At 38.3% G+C, this 20,591-nt stretch overlaps 1 protein-coding gene across 9 annotated transcripts in view; it reads left to right on the top strand.

Annotated features, from left to right (window-relative positions):
- Hhla2 (HHLA2 member of B7 family) overlaps positions 1-20,301 on the top strand; it is a 186,382-nt gene extending 166,081 nt beyond the window's left edge. For all 9 annotated transcript variants that reach the window (XM_087214877.1, XM_087214872.1, XM_013075481.3 and 6 more), the window contains one exon: positions 307-20,301. In XM_087214877.1, the coding sequence (XP_087071003.1) occupies positions 307-346 (40 nt within the window). In that variant the 3' untranslated portion in view covers positions 347-20,301. The remainder of the gene's footprint in view (positions 1-306) is intronic.
- Positions 20,302-20,591: the final 290 nt, after the last annotated feature.

A 20,591-nucleotide genomic window follows, 5' to 3' on the forward strand; every position in this document is an offset into this window, starting at 1 on the left:
TTCCTGCCTATATTTTATCATTTGTATGTTCCACTAATTAGAATACAAACAAGGGCCAGAAATATGGGGTAAACTTGTTTTCCATTGTTAGACTTAACCTCTAGCAGAGAGATTAAACTTGATATGATTCAGATTTTGTAGCTAATTATTTTATAAGTGTTTCATAGATCTTTCATTATAGATGGAAGCAATAGCTTAGAGCTCCCTTCCCCCTCCCTGCAAAAAAAAAAATCTTGCTAAGTACTTAAGATAAAAATCATTCTGACTTGAATGACAAATATTTATAGGCCATTTTCTTGACTCTAGCCTCTTAAAGCCAACAACAGGAACTGAAGACAGATTGTGATGAGCATCCATAATATACCGTGATTTCATCTCACCTTTCTTCACTGCAATCCCAGGCATTAGCTTGTCAGGTCTGACAGTTTTATCTTGGCAAAGACTGAACTACTATTCTTTTCCTGTGCTACGGTCTGAATGTGTCATCAATAATTCATATAATATAAACTTAATTGTTAATGAAACTGTTGGGAGCTGGGCCTAATAAGAGATAATTTGGTCACAAGGGCCCTGCCCTCATTGTGGGAGTGGGTTATTGCAAGAATGAGCTTGGTCCCCTCATGCTTTTGTTCTCTTGTCCTCTGCCTTCTGCTATGGATACAGCAAAGAGGTTCTCAACAGAGGCCAGCACCTTGATTTGGACTTCCCAACCTCCAGAACTGAAAGAAATAAATACGTTCTTAATAAATTACCAAGAGTTACATATTACAAGACATTACATTCATTCCTCAAGATACATGCACCATGACTGACCCTCCCACCTGCATTAGATTATGAGTATATAGATGTAAAGTGTCCTAACTTGACTTAGAAAATAATTGTATTATTTACACTCCTGATGCAGTAAGCCCAGGAGAATGCAGTGAGTTTCCACCTAGAACTCAGGAATGTACTACCAGGGTCTGAGCCAAAATCTGATCAACTGATAAGAGGTAAGAGCAGTAGGAACAGAGGTCATCTCAGTGAAAATATGAAAAGTCAGGACTGGAAAGCAAGACAACTAATTTGATATAGTATACCCTATGTTTATATAAATGGTTGTATGTGCATAACCCACAAAATTTAATATGCTAAGTCTCAGGAATCCTGAAAAGTACAAATCTTGAATATCTTCAAGAATATTTAGGGGAAAAGGTCCTGTCAAGAATGGACATATCTGGAGTCAGAATCTCATGGTCAAGTGATCCTGACCATGAACATAATTTGATGAACTCTGTCTCAGTTGGCATATTGTTAATCAACCTTCTAATAGATACAGATTTATTATAAATTTAATACATGGAGTGCTTAGCTGACTTTATAATCTATTCCCCTTAATATTAGTCATCAATTTATAGCAAAAAGTCTAATGTTAATATTTGTGAATTTGTCAATATAACCAGACTTTTTGTGACTTAGCCAATCAGTGTTGGCCCTATAGCATATTAAAAAAACACTGAAGTGTGATATGACTGCCATCTGGTCCAATTTTCTCTATAAACTCCCTTCTGTTTTATAGTCTCATACTTTCTACATAGTTATTGGTTTTGCTTTTGTTTTTTGGGGGGTACTGGACTTGAACTCAGGACCTTGTGTCTGCCAGGCAGACGGTGGAACCACTGACCTAATTCCCTTGCCCTTCTACGTAGTTTTGTTAACTCAAGTGTTTGCTAAAATAATGACCGATGTTCATAAACAGTAAAGTATTAAGGCCTCCAACCTAAAGCAAATCTACATTAAGATAATGTTTAAGTGCTTGACATCTTTGACTCCAGCAATTTTGCTTCTAGCAATTCCTTTTATTTAAATTGTTCCCAATGAGAAAAATATTTTTAATAATACATCAAAATAGAAGTTTGGGGTACTCTGACTTTATTAAGTATATGTCTGGGCTGTGAAAAAGTGATAGCATTCTGATTTCAGATTTGGCAATGTAATAATAGACATTTTCTAGCAAAATTTTAAGACATAAAGATCCTGGGGAGCAGTGGTGTGGACCAGAGTGGTGCTGCTGTAGGTGGATCCCAGCCAGGGCTCCGCCCCAAACCCAGAGGCTCAGGCACACACACCCAAGCCAAAGACCCACCCAGAAAAGAACTGCACAGGCACTCAAGCTTCAGCCAGAGGCCTTCCATACCATTGACCACAGCCAAGGACCCACCTGGAAAAGAGCTACACAGGCACACAATACCCAGAGGCTCACCCCAATATCATTGATAAGTGTGTGGAAACCCTAGCCAGAAGTCCATGCAGACAACAGTAACTGGGGTGCACAGAGCCCAACCAAAGGCCCTCCCAGAAAACAGCTACACTGGGGTCCCAGCAAGAGGCATGCCTAGATATCATCCCAAGTATGCACAGGCCCCAGCCAGAAGCCTGCCCAGAAACAGTTCAGCTCAGGGATCCTGAAGGCCACCATTCTGAACCCAGGAACTGGTGTACTGGTGAGCAGCAGAGTAAAGGCTGCTTGGTGGCTTGCTGAGAATTCAAGACCACTGGGTGAGCAAAAAGTCACTTCAACAAAGGCACAGCAGGCTGCATCTGCTGAAATGAGAAGACATGTAAATAAGCCTCAAAACAAGACTTCCTGATCACCTAAGGCAAGCCCAAAGGGCAATGAGATGGAACAATTGGACACTCAACCACCTGGACTCCCTGAACTGGCAACAAAAGGGGACCTGGAAAAAATGAAATCAGAAATAATTTCTCAGATAACAGCAGAGATTGTGCCAATAGTACAAGACATGATTAATAAATCTAGAGCAGTCACAGATAAAAAAAAGAGCAGCTGAGGAACATGATGGAATCCCAACATAGGAAACAAATGGAATCCATAAAACAGATGCAAACAGATTTTCAGGAGATTAAAAACTCCATTGAAAGTTTAGGCAGCAGAATGAGCCAATGGGAGGACAATTTGAGCTATAGATGATAGGATTGCAATTAGTGACCAGGAAAAGAAAAATTTCTTAAAAATAGTAAGGGACAAGTAGGACACACACATGTAAATACTGAATAGTTCCTCTAGTGTGAAAAACAAGTGTAAATAATGACTAAAAGGTATCATAGATAATGTGAAATGAGAAGAAAGGTGGGTGAGGGGAAGTAGGTGGGGTAGGGGAAAGGAAAGAAGGGAATGGAATTAATATGAGAAAATGAAAAAATGGAAACAAAGTCTTTGTAAATAAGGAAGGATGGAGGAATGGAAAGGAGAGCAGGGGAATGGGGGAAAATAACCAAGATACATTATGTAAAGGTGCAAATTTCCAATGATGAACATCATTATATTGTATACCTACATGTACCAATAAAATTAATTAAAATGAGGGACCACGAAAAAGCAATCTAGCACCTGCTAGACTATGCAAAGAAGAATAACATAAGACTGATCAGAGTCAATGAAGAAACAGGAGTGCAGATGACATAAAAAATCTCTTCACAGAAATAATGGCAGAAAACTTCCCAAGCAAGGGAGAAGAGCTTGACATACAGATAAGTGAGGCATATAGGACTCCAAGTAGCTGTGATCAAAAAAACTCTACACATAGGCATATAAAAGTTAAGATTCCAGAAACCCAACAGAAGAACAAAAATTCTACAAGCAGTTAGAGAAAAGAAACAAATCACATATAAAGGAAAGCCTATCAGAATCATAGCAGACTTCTCAAGACAAACCCTCAAGGCTAGAAGACTGTAGAGATGTATTTCAAGCCCTAAAGGAAAACAACCTCCAACAAGGACTGATGTACCCTGCAAAACTATCTTTCAAAATTGATGGAGAAATAAGATACTTTCATGATAAAGAGCACCTCAGGAACTTCATGAATACCAATCCAGGACTCTAAAGAATTTTCAACAATATCCTAGGAGAAGACAGTATCACAACCCCAGAATGTCCGAAAGATTGAATGCATCAGGCATGACAAGGGGAGAATCCTACAAAAATGTCATGACAAGGATAAGTCAATGCATATCAGTTATAACCATCAATGTTAATGGTCTCAATTCAACAATCAAAAGAAACAGATTGGCAGAATGGGTCAAGAAGTAAGATCCAACAATGTGCTGCATACAAGAAACACAATTCAAAAAGAAACTCATAGACTGAAAGTTAATGGGTGGAAAACAATACTCCATGAGACAGGAACCCAGAAAAAAGCAGGAGTAGCTATCCTCTTTGCAGATCAAGTGGATTTCAAACAACTCTGATTAAGAGACAAAGAAGGACACTACATCCTTGTAAAGGGAAAAATCCAAGAAGAAGATGACAATCATTAATATATATGCACCAAACACTAGTGCCTCCAACTATATAAAACAAATACAGACATGAAAAATCATATAAGCACTAATACAATAGTAGTGGGAGGGAGACCTCAATATGGACTGTCACAAATAGATTAACGAGACAAAAAATAACAAAATACTAGAGCTCAATAAAACTCTTGAAACATGAACTTACCAGATGTTTACAGAGTGTTCCACCCCACAAAATCAGAATACACATTCTTTTCAGCTGCACATGGGTCATCTTCCAAAATAGACCACATTCATTCATAGAACATGTTTAAGTGCAAAGGAAATGAAGTTATCCCCTGTACATTATCAGACCACAGTGCACTGAAATTGGAGATCAATAACAAAACCAAGAATTTCATAAACACATGGAAATTGAAGAACACACTCCTGAATAACCAATGGGCCACAGAGGAAATTAAAGAAGAAATCAGACAGTTCCTACAATTAAATGACAATGACAATACAACATATGGGAATCTATGGGACACAAAGAAGTATTATGAGGGAAATTCATAGCAGTGAATACTCACATCAGGAAAACAGAGTGAGCCCAATTACAGAACCTGATGCTGAATCTCAAGCTTCTAGGAAAAGAAGAGCAGGACAAACCCAAAGCTCATACAAGGGAGGAAATTATAAAGATCAGAGGAGAAATCAATGCAATGGAGACTAAGAGAACAATACAAAAAAAAATCAATGAACCCAAGAGTTGGTTCTTCAAAAGAATAAAAAAAGTTGACAAAACCTTAGCCAACCTCATCAGAAAAAGGAAAGAAAAGGCCCAAATCCATGCAATTAGGAATGAAAAGGATGAAATTACAATGAACCCAGTAGAAATCCAGAGACTCCTCAATACCTACTTTGAGAAACTGTATGCAAATAAGATGGAAAACAAAGAAATGGACAGATTCCTAGATATGTATAAAATACCAAAGTTGAACAAAGAAGACCTAAAAATTCTAAACAACCCAGTATCAATGAAATTGAAAATGTAACTAAAAACTTACCCCATAGCAAAATCTGGGTCCTGACAGCTTCACCATTGAATTCTACAAGACATGTAGAGAGGAACTACTGTCACTGCTGTTTAAACTCTTCAATAAAATTGAAAGGGAAGCAATACTCCCAAATTCATTCCTGGAAGCAAGCATTACCTTGATCCCCAAACCAGAGAAAGATCCAACCAAAAAAGAGAACTATAGGCCAATCTCACTAATGAACATAGATGCAAAAATCCTTAATAAGATACTGGCAAATAGAATGCAGAAGATCATCAAGAAGATCATACACCCTGACCAAGTGGGAGTCATCCCAGGGATACAGGGATGTTTCAACATATGCAAATCAATAAATGTAATACACTATATTAATAGAGCCAAGGACAAACACTATATAATCATCTCAATAGATGAAGAAAAAGCATTTGCAAAAATTCAACACGCATTTATGATAAAAACCCTATAAAATTAGAATAGATGGTTTCTACCTTAATCTGATAAAAGCCATCTATGAAAAATCAACAGCCAGTATCATATTAAATGATCAAAAACTGAAATCCTTTACACTGAAATCAGGAACAAGGCAAAGATGTCCACTATCACCACTCCTGTTCAATATAGTTTTGGAAACAGACACAGCAATTAAATAAGAGAAAAGGAATAAAGATAGGAAAGGAAGAAGTCAAATTGTCGTTATTTGCAGATGACATGATACTCTACATAGAAGACCCCAAGAAGTCCACCAAAATTCTAGACTTAACCAAATTCAGTAAAGTAGCTGGATACAAGGTCAACACACAAAAATCAATAGCTTTCCTCTACATGAACAACAGACTCACTGAGAGAGAAATAGGGCAATCAATTCCTTTCACAGTAGCATCCAAAAAATTGAAATACCTAGGAATCAACCTAACAAAAGAAATCAAAGACCTCTACTCTGAAAAGTATAGCTCTCTGAAAAGAGATTGAAGAGGATATCAGAAAATAGAAAGACATCCCTTGCTCCTGGGTAGGAAGAATCAACATAGTGAAAATGGCCGTACTTCCAAAACTGCTATATAGATTCAATGAAATCCCAATTGAAATCCCAGTAGCATACTTCATGGACCTGGAGAAAACAATCCAAAAATTCATTTGGAACCAGAAGAGACCTAGAATAGCAAAAGCAATTCTAGGTAACAGAGACATGGCAGGGAGTATCACAATCCTCAACCTGCAACTCTACTACAAAGCTACTGTGATAAAAACAGCATGGTACTGGCAAAGAAACAGACCTGAGGGCCAGTGGAATAGATTAGAAGATGCAGAAACAACTCCAGACATACTCAGCCACCTCATCTTTGACAAAGGAGACAAACACCCTCACTGGAGAGAAGATAGCCTCTTTAATAAATGGTGCTGGAAAAACTGGATTTCAACTTGCTGAAGATTAAAACTAGACCTATATCTCTCACCATGCACTAAACTAAAATTGAAATGGATTAAAGGTCTAAATATTAAAACAGAAATGCTGAACCAGTTGGAGCAGAGGTTAGGTAGATCTCTTGAAGACACTGGTGTAGGGAAAGATTTTATGAACAAAACCTCAGTTGCCTGTGAACTAGCACAATCAAGAAGTGGGGTCTCTTCTTACTAAAAAACTTCACAGCAAGAGAAGCCACCAACAGTGTGAAGAGACAACCCACAATGTGGGAAATTTGCACCTGCTGTTCCTCAGACAAAGTTCTATCTAGAATCTATAAAGAACTTTAAAAAATAAGGCCTCTCAAATTTAGACACAATCCAAAAATGGGCATCTGAAATGAACAGAAATTTCTCAGACAAAGAGGTAGAAATAGCAAATACATACATGAAAAAATGTTCAACATCACTGGTCATTGGAGAGATGCAAATGAAAACAATGCTGAGATTCCACCTCACCCCAGAAAGCATGGCTGCTATCATAAAGTTAACCAATAACAAATGCTGGCAGGGCTGTGGGGAAAGAGGAACCCTGCTCCACTGCTGGCGGGAGTGTAGACTGGTGCAACCACTGTGGAAATCAGTATGAAGATACCTCAAAGAACTAGGACTGGAAGTCCCATTTGACCCAGCGATTCCCCTGCTGGGAATCTTCCCCCCAAAATTAAAAGAATCATACCACAGTGATATATGTGCACTCATGTTCATAGCAGCACAATTCATGATAGCTAACGCTTGGATGCAATCGAATTGCCCATAAACTGGAGACAGGATAAAGAAAATGTTTTTTTAATAATATGGATTACTAGTCAGCCATAAAATTTGAGAAATTAGAGACATTTATAGCTAAATGAATGCACATTGGGGCAATACTCTTAATTGAAATAGGACACACGTGTAAATACCGAATACTTTCTCTAGTGTGAGAAAGTGTAAATAAGGACTAAAAGGTATAATACATAATGTGAAATAGGAAGAAAAGTGGGGAACACGAAGTGGGTAGGGTAGGGGAAAGGAAAAAAGTAATAAGATGAAAAAAGGAAAAAATGGAAAAGTCTTTGTAGATAGGGTGGGGTGGAGGGGTTGAAGGGAGGGCAGGGGAATGGGGGAGAAAAAACCAAGATGGTTTATGTAAAGATGCAAATTTCCAATGATTAATTTTGTATACCTTAAATGTACCAATAAAATTAATTTTAAAAATGTTAAGATGTAGATGTTTTCTGGCTATAAATATTGGGTTATTAAAGGGTGATTTCAAATGTAATTTGAGGGAAGCTTCTATTTTTTCAGAAAAAAATCTTAGAAAAGTTATATGTTAAATGTTGAGCATTTTCTCATTGTGTGATGCCAAGGAGAGCACTATTTTAAATACATCATTTGACTATGAAGTTGTTCCATCCCCTTTCACCCCAAATCTCAAGACTCTCACTTAGCTCCCTGTGCTTGGAGTGATCCTGATATTCAGGAGGATCAACCTTGATCGGTCTGAGCCCACCCTGGCCATTTCTGTCCTCTTGGTATGAGACAGGCTTGGTACAGACACATGTTCAATAGGACAGGAGCAAAGGTATTCCCGAGGGCTTTTGGGAGGGTGTTCATGCATGTTCAGAAGTGACACAGGGTGCTGTGAGAGGCAAGAATGCTCAGAACCACCATAGTCCTCTTACACAGTGAAGGGAAAAGACTCAAAGACTGAAGCCAGTATGTGGAGGATGTTAGACAAGAAACAACCTGGGGTCTTTGATACTGCTGAGTCCCTCAATTAATCTCAGTGCTACCTAGATGAGGCAGGGTTGGATCAGAGAGGCAGGACCACTGAGAGTGACAGAATAGCATTTATTATAAGGCTTCAACCTTACACAATTGTGGGTTCCAGGCCTAATGTGGGCATAGGTCATCTGTGCCAGTGTCAAGAAGAAGAGCTGGGTATAGTGTGAGAAGATTGAGGATGAAGGTGAGTTTATTAGACAGCTGAATCTGTTTCTGTCCATGGCGATAATGGGTATGTTGTAGGAGATGTGGCTGCCTTGGAACTGCACACATGCCTGGCAAACACTCTGCAAAGCTAGAGGAGATGACAGAAGAGCTACAGGTCCGAGGGTCTGACTTTTTTACAGAACTTTTTCTGATCTCCATTAGCTCACCTATTTTTTGGCCTGGTGTAATATTCTTGAGCTATCACAGTGCCTATGGCTATATACTGATCTTACAAGTATGAAGTTAATATCTGCTTACTCATATTTGCCTGCCAAATCTGGTGCAAAATCTCTTGTGATCAACTTCAAAACTGTAGAAAGAAATTCTGAGATGCATCCCTCCTGCTTGAGTGAAACAAGTATAAAGCCTACACGCCATCTGTCATTGAAGATTTTTTTTTTTTGGTACCGAGGATCAAACTCGGGTCCTTGTGGTTGTGCAGCAGTCGGCGAAACCACTGAGCTAAATCCCCAGCCCTGGTCATTGAAGATTTTGATGTGTAAAACTACCTTGGTGGTTCAAGTTCATACCAGCATATAGCCCACATGTGTGTAGATTATAAAGATTTTACCTGTAAGTTCAAAGTGCCTAACTATAGCCATATCTATATCATGGTGCTAAAAATGCAGATTCATGGATGGAGGGATGAATCAGGCAAAGTTAGATGACTTCAATGATAATCATTTACCAACATTCCATAGACATCATGGAACATAATTGGTCTAAGGACATCTTCTATGAGTTCTTTACTTTAAGGAGCAATAAGGGCAAGAGAACAAATATTAATTCATTTTTTTAATGTGAGAATTTAAAAGATTCTGTGCTTAATCTTTCATGTGAAATGTTAGAAAGTAGTTTACTTGCATTTGAGGATCAAAAAACTATTAACCTTGTAATCAATGATATTCCATTCAATTTTCAGACCTTTCTAAACACCTTGTGTAAACTGCTTTTCATACCATATGAAGATTTTTTTCTAAGATACTGCTTTCATTGGAAACTTGAGATTTTAGCCATAAAATGCCCTTTTGTAGTATTGTCTAGTTATGCCTATTCATGAACTGGAAACACAGAATGCAATTGTGTTCTGTGAAATTCTAGGGACTTTTACCAGTGGGGCTCACACCCAGACTCACACCAAGTCCTTTCCTGAGGTGAGCAGAACTTAGCCAACTCTTCGTTAGTTTCAAGGGGGTTGGGGAATTGTGATTATCAGCATTACAGAGAGCAAGAACTGGTAGGTAATTCACCCCAAGAACATGTCTGTCACACTCAGTTTTCTGCCCCTCCCTTCCCACCTCATGAGGGAAAAGATTCTGTAGCCACATCACCAATTTGTTCCACAGCCCTGACATGCAATGTCTTCAGAAAACCTTCCTCTTGTGCATATGACAGTTGAGGGGTTTTCAGGTTTTTCTTTTATGAATGGTTCCCAGATGTAATTTCTGCTTCACTCATTTTATTCATTGTTTGGAAATAATTGAGACAAAGTCAAATACATGGCATCTGTTTGGGGGACCCTTCAACTTCCTGAAGCTGAATGCAACTGGAGCACACGAGAAGCATCCACCTGCCAAGTCCATTACGAGGCTTGAATAGAAGACCCGGAATCCAGTGCTGTCATGCTGCTCAACTTGAGGCCAGCATTCAGACCACTTAACTACAGCCCTTCACTAAGGACAGATCCCTTAAATGGTTATTTGGCCATCAGTAAGAACCTTGGCAGCCACCAATGTCGCAGTCTTCTCATATTTAGATGTAAGTATATTCGGTGTAACCAACTTTGTCTTTGCTGTAAGAAATATACTTAGTCTCCCTTAAGGTAGTATTTATCATTGACAATCCTATCAACTTACCTTCCAGGACTACTAGTCATTCATTTATCATAAATAAGAAAAAGGGCTCAGCCTGCACCAAACTTTAAAAATGAAAGGGAACCTGCCTGCATTAGGAACTGTGCTGAGTGCTTTACAGGTATTCTGTGAAGGGGTGCTAATATCACATTATCCATTTTCTTTTAATTCACTTCTAAGGCCAGGCCAAAATTAAAAATGTTCCTGGGAAAATCTCAGTAAGAAACTAAGGCTCTCCTGTCTCTGCCAAAAGTTTAGTTCAGAGTTCTTTATTACTTACCCTGCCACTTTGCCCATAAAATTAGGCCATTGGCCTCTCCATTAGATAAGAACAGATATTCAGTGAACCACAGAGAGATAGAGTCTGTCTCTATGTTTTGGAACAGCATTAGAAATAAAAGGCAGTGGCCTAGAAAGCATGACTGTCATTTTCTTGTTCTCCTTAATTACTTCAATTTTAAACATCTTCCCCCAGGTCTCCATATTGACATGGTACAAAGTTACATTCTTGTCTACCACAGAAAGAGTTCACATAGAATTTCCAGAAGATCTATTTATGCTTTTTAAAAAAAATTTATATATATATTTATTGGTACATTTTAGGTATAAAATACATTTACATTTATCATTGGGTGTTTGTACCAGAACATGATGTATCTTAGTTCTTATTTTTTCTCCCATTACCTGTGCACCCTTCACCCCCTCCATCCTCTGCTATTTACACAGAGTTTGATTCCATTATTTTTCTCATAATTTTTCCTTTCCCAGGCCGAGGATTTAGCTCAGTGGTTCTGGTGCCTGCCTTGAAAGCGCAAGGTCCCGAGTTTGATCCCCGGTACCAAAAAATTTTTTTTTCCTTTACCTTCTTCCCTTTCCCCTTCCCCTCCCACCATCCCCAAAACCTTGGACCTTTTATTTCAAATTATCAATTATTCATTTTAATCATTTTCATCCTTATTTACACTTTCAATTTCTCACACTAGAGAAACTATTCGGGATTTACATGTGTGTCCTATTTATTTCACTTGACTATGGCCTCAATATGCATCCTAGCTGTAAATGTCTCTAGTTTCTCATTCTTTATGGTTGAGTAGTAGTCCATATTTTTAAAAACCACATCTTCTTTATCCAGTTTCCAGTTGATGGGCACTTGGGCTGTTTCCAAGCTTTAGCTATTACAAACTGTGCTGCTGTAAACATAGGTGCACATATATCACTGTGGTATGATTCTTTTAATTCTTTGGGGAAGATTCCCAGTAGGGGAATAGCTGGGTCAAATGGGACCTGTAGTCCTAGTTCTTTGAGGTATCTCCATACTGATTTCCACAGTGGTTGCACCAATCTACATTCCCACCAATAATGGAAAAGGGTTCCTTTCTCCCCACACCCCCGCCAGCATTTGCTATTGGTTGATTTCTTGATAGCAGCCATTCTTTGTGGGATGAGGTGAAATCTCAGTGTCATTTTCATCTGCATCTCTTGAATGACCAGTGATGTTGAACATTTTTTCATATATTTATTTGCTGTTTTTACTTCTTTGTGTGAGAAATGTCTGTTCATTTCAGATGCCCATTTTTGAGTTGGGTCTTTGAATTTGGGAGTCTGATTTTTTTCAGTTCTTTATATATTCTCGATAGTAGACCTTTGTCTGAGCTACAGCTGCTAAATATTTCTTCCCACATTGTAGGTTGTCTCTTAGCTTTGTTGGTAGTTTCTCTTGCAGTGCAGAAGCTTTTTAATAAGATGAGATCCCAGTTGTTGATTCCTTGTGCTAGCTCCCGTGCTACTGAAGATTTGTTCATAAAGTCTTTTCCTATGCCAATGTCATCAAGAGTTCTACCTAACTTATCTTCCAGTGAGTTTAGTGTTTCTGACTTAATATTTAGATCTTTAATCCACTTCAATCTTAGTTTAGTGCATGGTGATAGGTATGGGTCTAGTTTCAATCTTTGCCAGGTTGAAATCCAAATTTACCAACACAATTTATTAAATAGGCTATCTTTCCTCCAATGAGGGTGTTTGGCTCCTTTGTCAAAGATGAGGTGGCTGAGTATGTCTGGAGTTGTTTCTGCATCTTCTAATCTATTCCACTGATCCTCAGGTCTGTTTCTTTGCCAGTACCATGCTGTTTTTATCACAGTAGATTTGTAGTATAGTTTCAAGTTGGAGAATGTGATACCCCCAGCCATGTTTCTGTTGCCTAGAATTGCTTTAGGTATTCTAGGTCTCTTCTGGTTCCAAATGAATTTTTGGATTGTTTTCTCTAGTTCTGTGAAGCATATTGTTGGAATTTCAATTGGCATTGCATTGAATCTATATAGTAGTTTTGGAAGTATGGCCATTTTCACTTTATTGGTTCTTCCTACCCAGGAACAAGGGATATCTTTCCATTTTCTTATATCCTCTTTGATCTCCTTCTACAGAATGCTGTAGTTTTCAGTGTAGAGGTCTTTTGCTTCCTTTGTTAGGTTGATTCCTAGATATTTCATTTTTTTAGATGCTATTGTAAAAGGAGTTATTTCCCAAATTTCTCTCTCAATGGGTCTGTTATTTGTGTATAAGAAGGCTATTGAGTTTTGAGTGTTGACCTTGTATCCAGCTACTCTACTGAATCTGTCAATTAGGTCTAGAAGACTTTTGACTGAGTTTTTTGGGTCTTCTGTGTAAAGTATCATATCATCAGCAAATAATGACAGTTTCACTTCTTCCTTTCCTATCTTTATTCCTTTTATTTCTTTCTCTTTTCTAATTTCTATGGCTAATGTTTCCAGAATGATATTGAACAGGAGTGCTGATAGTGGGCATCCTTGTCTTGTTCCTGATTTTAGCATGAAAGTTTTCAGTTTTTGACCATTTAGTATGATGTTGGCTGTTGGTTTTTCATAGATAGCCTTAATCAGGTTGAGATAAAGGCCTTCTATTCCAATTTTCTGTAGGGTTTTTTATCATGAATGGGTGTTGGATTTTGTCAAATGCTTTTTCTGCATCTATTGAGATGATCATGTGGTTTTTGTCCTTGACTCTGTTAATATAGTGTATTACATTTATTGATTTACATATGTTGAACCATCCTTGCATCCCTGGGATAAATCCAACTTGGTCAGGGTGTATGATCTTCTTGAGACACTCTGTATTCTGTTTGCCAGTATCTTGTTGAGGATTTTTGCATCTGTGTTCAAATAGGGAGATTAGTCTGTAGTTCTCTTTTTGGGTTGGGTCTTTCCCTGATTTTGGAATCAAAGTAACAGTTGCTTCCAGGAATGAATTTGGAAGCCTTGCTTCCCTTTCAATTTCCTTGATGAGTTTAAAGAGTAATGGCAATAGTTATTCTTTAAATGTCTTGTAGAATTCACCAGTGAACCCATCAGAACCTGGGCTTTTCTTTGTTGGTAAGATTTTTATTACATTTTCAATTTCACTCATTGTTATTGGGGTGTTTAGAATTTCTATATGTTCTTCATTTAATTTTGGCAATTTGTATGTATCTAGGAATCGGTCCATTTCTTCTGTGTTTTCCATTTTATTAGAGTACAGCTTCTCAAAGTAGGTATTGATGATTCTCTGGATTTCTGCTGGATTTGTTGTGGCTCCCCCTTTTTCATTCTTAATCACATGGATTTGAGCCTTTTCTTTCCTTTTTTTGATAAGGTTGGCTAAAGGTTTATCAATTTTATTTATTCTTTCAAAAAACCAACTCTTTGATTCATTGATTTTTTTGTATCATTCTCTTAGTCTCCATTGCATTGATTTCTGTTTGGATCTTTATAATTTCCTTTCTTGTACAAGCTTTGGTTATGCTCTTCTTTTTCTAGGAGCTTGAGGCTCTGCATTAGGTTATTTAACTGAGTACTCTCTGTTGTCCTAATATGGGCATACACTGCTATGAATTTCCCACGTAGAACTGCTTTCATTGTGTCCCCCAGGTTCCTGTATGTTGTACTGGCATTATCATTTACTTGTAGAAACTGTCTAATTTCTTCTTTAATTTCCTCTGTCACCCATTGGTTGTTCAGGAGAGTGTTGTTCAATTTCCATGTGTTTGTGGGAGTTTTATGGTTTCTTATGTTATTGATCTCCAATTGTATTGCACTATGGTCTGATAATACACAGGAGATAACTTTGATTCTTTTACATTTACTTAGATATGTCCTATGAGCTAGCATGTGATCTGTTTTGGAGAATGACCTGTGTGCAGCTGAAAAGAATGTATATTCTGATTTTGTGGAGTGGAGCACTCTGTAAACATCTATTAAGTCCATTTGTTCAATAGCTTGGTTCAGTTCTAGAATTTCATTGTTAACTTTTTTCTAGTTGATCTATTTGTGATAGAGGGGTGTTGAGGTCCCCCACTACAATAGTATTAGTGCTTATTTGGCTTTTCATGTCCATTAATATTTGTTTTGTATAGTTGGGGGCATTCATATTTGGTGCATATATATTTAGGATTGTCATCTCTTACTCTTGGATTGTTCCTTTCACAAGGATGTAGTGACCATCTTTGTCTCCCTTAATTAGTTTTGGTTTGAAATCTACTTTGTCTGAAAATAAGATTGCTATGCCTGATTTTTCCTGGGTTCCTGTCATGTGGAGAACTGTTTTCCATCCTTTTACTTTCAGTCTATGGATTTCCTTTTGAGTTAGGTGTGTTTCTTGTACACAGCATATTGCTGGGTTTTGCTGTTTAATCCATTCTGTCAGTCTGTTTCTTTTGATTGGTGAATTGAGGCCATTAACATTGATAGTTATAATTGACAGATATTGACTCATCCTTGTCATGATGTTTTACTCTTGTTGGCTCTTTTATTTCTTTTTTCCCCCTTTTTGCTTTAGTATCTTACCTTGCATGATGCCTTCTCTCTGCTGGGCCTCATGGAGTTGTGACCTTCATTGTCTTTTTCTAGGATATTGCTTAAAATTGTTTGGAGTGCTGGTTTGGTGTTCATGAAATTTCTCAGGTGTTCTTTGCCATGGAAGTATCAAATTTCACCATCGGCTTTGAAAGATAATTTTGCTGGATACAAGAGTCTAGGTTGGAAGTTATTTTCTTTTAGGGCTTGAAATACTTCACTCCAGGCTCTCCTTGATTTGAGGGTTTGTGTTGAGAAATCTGCCCTGATTCTGATGGGCTTTCCTTTGTAGGTGATTTGTTTCTTTTCTCGAACTGCCTGTAGAATTTTCTTCTTCTCTTGGGTTTCTGGGATCTTGACTATTATATGTCTAGGTATAGATTCTTTTTGGTCATGGCTGGTTGGAGTTCTATATGCCTCACTTATCTGTATGTCCAATTCTCTACCTCTGTCTGGGAAGTTTTCTACTATTACTTCTGTGAACAGTTTTTTTATGTCAGTTGTACTTTCTCTTGTTTTTTTGTGGACTCCTATGCGTCTTATGTTATTCTTCTTTGCATCATCTAGCAGCTGTTGGATTGATTTCTCATGGTCCCTTACTATCTTTAAGAAATCTCTGTTTTCATGGTCCTTAGGTCCTTAACCACTATCCTGTCTTCTATATCTGATATTCTGTCTTCAGATTCTCTTTGTCTGCTCTGCATGCTTTCAATGGAGTTTTTAATCTCCTGGATATCTGTTTGAGTCTGTTTCATGGATTCCATTTCTTTCTTATGTTGGGCAATCATGTTTTCCATTTCTTTCTTATGCTGGGTATTCATGGCTTCCAGCATGTTTCTGATCTCATCTATTTTCTTATCTGTTTCTGCTCTAGAGCTTCTAATCATGTCTTTCACTCTGCTCACCATGTCTGTATTTATCTGGGATATTATTTCTGTTTTGAAATTTTCTAGAGCCTCACTCATCTGCTTTGTTACTTCCTGTGCTATCAGTTCAGGGTGTCCAAGCGGTGGCTTATCGGACTTTTCCACCTCATTTCCCCCAGAATTTTTGTGGCATGGAAGCCTGCGTTTGTGCCTTGCTTAAGTGTCTTCTCATTTTTGTTTTTGGTACTGTCTTTGGTTTAATTCTTGAGTTGATATTTCAAAATTGCTTAATGTAGGTATGTTTGTTGCTTATGTTTGAAACCCTTGTGGAATGATTGCTTTTCAGAGGTGTCTTCCAGATATAGCTTGTGTTTGGGTTTTGAGACTCTAATGACTCTGAAGCTATTTTATTTTTCTTATACCAGGAAGGAAAACTAATTAGATCAATCACAGCATGTTAGCCCAAATGACATAGTCAGCAATACCATAGCATCAAGCACAGCTTAGAAAATGACAATTTGTGGTAGTTATTAATCTATCACTTTTAACTATGTGAGTTAAATTAAAACCGAGGACCAACTCAACATAAGTTTATAATGAATAAATTCTTCAATATAGCATCTTTTCCCTTCAGGGTGGGGAGTTAAAAGGAGTTGGGGAGGGAGGGACAGGTAGAAAGATCAGGTAAGATTAGTGGTGAGGCCAGAAGACACAGAAAGATTACACAAACTCTAAGAAGTTGTTAAAGGCAAGAGAAAAAGGCAGAATGAAAGAGCAAAGATGTGAATAAATAGAATCATATAATAGCAACAGGGAGGCTAGATACCGAATTTTCCTTTAAACCTAATGATAATTAAGAGAAGGAAAAAGAGAAGAAAAAAACAATAATGGAGAAATCCAAATTCAGTGCAGAAAGGAGATGAGGAGCAATGTAGGACAGTGAGAGAATGAGTGAGAGAGAAAGAAAAGATAAAAGAAAGAAAAGCAAAACTTTGAAGGGTAGAAAAAAAGTAAAAATTAAGAATTAAAAATAAGAGAAAAAATTTTTTTTCTTTTTTTTAAATAGCAATAGAAATTATGGGCCTCCTTCAGGGTATGTCTCTGCTGTCACAGTAGGCAACGTAGGAATCCCTGTGCATATGCAAGTCAATGAGTCTCAGCAAGCCAGCAGAAGACCAAGTACAGTGGTCTGATGTGCCTTTATTGTAGAGATTCTCTCTACTTTTCTGATGAGCTTCAGTTTTCAAGGAGCCTGAGAGGTGCTCTTTCTGTTACTAACTTCTGCTCTATCTTGTGGTTCTCAGGACAAGGGTCTTTATAATCTCCTGTGCCTCTGTAGTGTGGGACCAGGTAACAGAAAAGCCAGAAGGTAGGCGGCGCCCGGGGGGGGGGGGGACGGGACTGGGCGTTGGAGACGCCCCCGGGGCTAAGTGGACTTCACAGGGCGTGGGCCGGGACTGCCTCGGAGCTTCAAGGTGCTTGTCTCTCCTGGCCAGTCGCAGCTTAGCCCATTTATGCTTTTTACATCATCTTGGCACCACAGACTCCTTAATATCCTACACAAATGAATCGAAGGACTAAGACTCAGAGCCTTTCAAATTAACCTGAGAAATAGAACTAGTATGTTCTTCCCCCTTAAATGCTTAGCACTTCCATGTACTATCTGGGCAAGTAGAATTTAGTAAATAGGGAAAGATTTGAACTTGTGTTTTTGTTAAGATTTTAAGAGAAAATAATTTATTTTTATATTGATCTATGATGACCTGAGCCCTAAACCAACATGCTATGAGTTACAATGTTGAATATCTGCTGTACCTTTTTTCCAAATTTTTGCTTTAATCTTGAGTTTATTGACTTGAGATTCTGCTGTCTCTGCCATTCTCTTTACTTTGCTCGGCTCATGTTGCGCTGCTTATATTTGGAAAGATATTGATTGGTTCGTGCCTTCTATAAAAATAAAAAATGTAAAAAATCACTATCCCTACATGTGTATGTATGTATATATATTATATATATATGTGTATATATATATATTTTCTTTTTTTGCTCTGACATGAAAAATATTGAAATATGTGAAAGGAATCTAAACTTCTGAGTAGTGAGTGGAAATTATTGGATTTGAAATATAGGGATTCAGGTTTTGTAGCAGACACAAGACCCATTTGTATACCTACTGATATTCCCTGGAAATTCAGAACCTTGTGGGCACATTCTAGTAACTGCATATAGAGTCACTTTCACAGATTTGCTGTGTGCTGGAGTAACTACAGTTGTTTGTTTTGTAATGAGTTCAACATCCTGTTCTACTTCTGGATAGAGAGAGTTTGACTTAAAAATTATGAGCCAGCATGTAATTAATAGACATAGTGGTGTTATAGCCCAAACATTTAATCCAAAACCCCTTATTAAATATGACTAGGCAAAACACTATATATGTCACTTATCAAGTACATTCCATGTAGCTATGGATATTAATCCAAGGATTATTAGAGTTCTGTAGAGGACCAGAATTGATGGGAAATAAGTATATGTAATTATGCAAGGGGATTTATTAGTCAGGCTAACAGACTCTGAGGCAAGAGAGTCAACAATGGCTATCTGCATGCTGGAGACCTGGAGGATCCAATAGTTCCTTAACCCAAGAACCTAGAAGCCACAGGACAAAAAGGATCAAGGATATAGCAGCAATTGAAGACCAAAGACCCAGAAAGCTCCCTGGAGAGTCCTTGGGAACAGTGTATGTTGGAAGGCTGAGGACACTGGAGTGTAACATCCACAGGTGACATCAGTAAAAGACACACTCACTCAAACAGTGAAGGTTTTCAAAATGAAACCAATTCCTTATTCTTTTTATTTCATCCAGGCTACAAGAGTATTGAAAGGTTCCATCCATGACTGGGGGTGGGTCTTCTACCTCAGTTTGATGAACTACATTATCAGTCATCTCTGAAAACATCCTGCAGCAACACCCAGAACTGTGCTTTACTAATCTGCTAGGTGTGTCTTAATCTGGTCAAGCTGACATATCAGATTAATGGTCACAGACAGCAAGTGCACATAAAGGATAATTTTGTCCACAACCATGTCCAGGCTCATCAAGAAAAAGTACTGTGGAATGTGTTTATGTTCACCCAAAGTTTGGGGATGATAGAGGCCCCAGGGTGAAACCTTGTCAAAAATTTTCCATCATTGCCTTCTACCTTGGTCTTATGTGGCTCACTTCTTGTACTGCACAAGTTGGGTTGTAACCACAAGTGGCAGGAAGAGAGCTCTTACTCCTGGAAGAAAAAGCAGCATCAATTGCTCCCTTGGGTGATAGTTCTAACTTAGAAAAAGAAAGTAGGAAGACAGTAAGCCCAGTGGGTCCTCCCCAACCAGATAGTTAACCAACTCAGGGATTTACTCAAAAACAATGGCAAGGAAAGCATGAGGTTGTAACTTCTCCAAGTACTTACTGCTGCCTCCACTTGCTACTTGTAACTCTGCACTTTCAGCTGGTTTATCCATCTTAGTCTACACCCTGCTCATATTTTCCTTGTCTCCTGTTGGGAGCAATGCTACATAATTCTAGGGATGAATCATTTGGTTGGCCCAGTTCTCTTGCCTACAGCCCAGCTACAGAATGGCTCCAGTTTGGCCTCTGGTCACAACTGAGACTTCAGGGATCCAGTGATGCTGTGATTCTCCAGGACAAGAAACATCCTGGGAGAACAAACATCTGCTCAGTTCCTCATTGTTCTTGGACTGATTAACATCTTGTTTGCCGGAGATGTACTGAACTCTCTGCAAGCCTTCCGTTACACCTTGTTTATCCCAATGTGAACTATTGAACTCTCTGCAAGTCATCTGTTACATTTGTTTCTCCCGATGTACTGAATAAAAGGTGTGGTAAGCTGGGGGCTTTTGTCTTTGCTGCCCAGAGCAGCACTGATCAGACCCAAAGCTCAGCTTCTTCTCGGTCTCATTTTTCTACCTTTCCTGTAATTCGCCATGTGCTGCCGTGGCTCGCAGGAGACCAGGACTAACTGCAGAGGTTCTGGTAACGTCCCCTTCCCCTGTCCCCTACAGTCTCCCTCTGTCTAAAATGTAGAGATACATATGTGAAGATGATTTGAAAGATTCAGCAGTCTACATTCAAGGAAAAAAGGTTGGAAACTATATTAAACATGCGAGAGTTGTGATTTGTAAAATAAAATAGGTTTAACTCTACTTATCCCATGTTTTGAGAAATTAATAAACACAGCTCTGAGC

Source organism: Heterocephalus glaber, unplaced genomic scaffold (assembly GCF_053883595.1).
Source record: "Heterocephalus glaber isolate CG9 unplaced genomic scaffold, H.glaber_assembly_v1.0 deba00000122, whole genome shotgun sequence".
Classification (NCBI taxonomy): Eukaryota; Metazoa; Chordata; class Mammalia; order Rodentia; family Bathyergidae; genus Heterocephalus; species Heterocephalus glaber.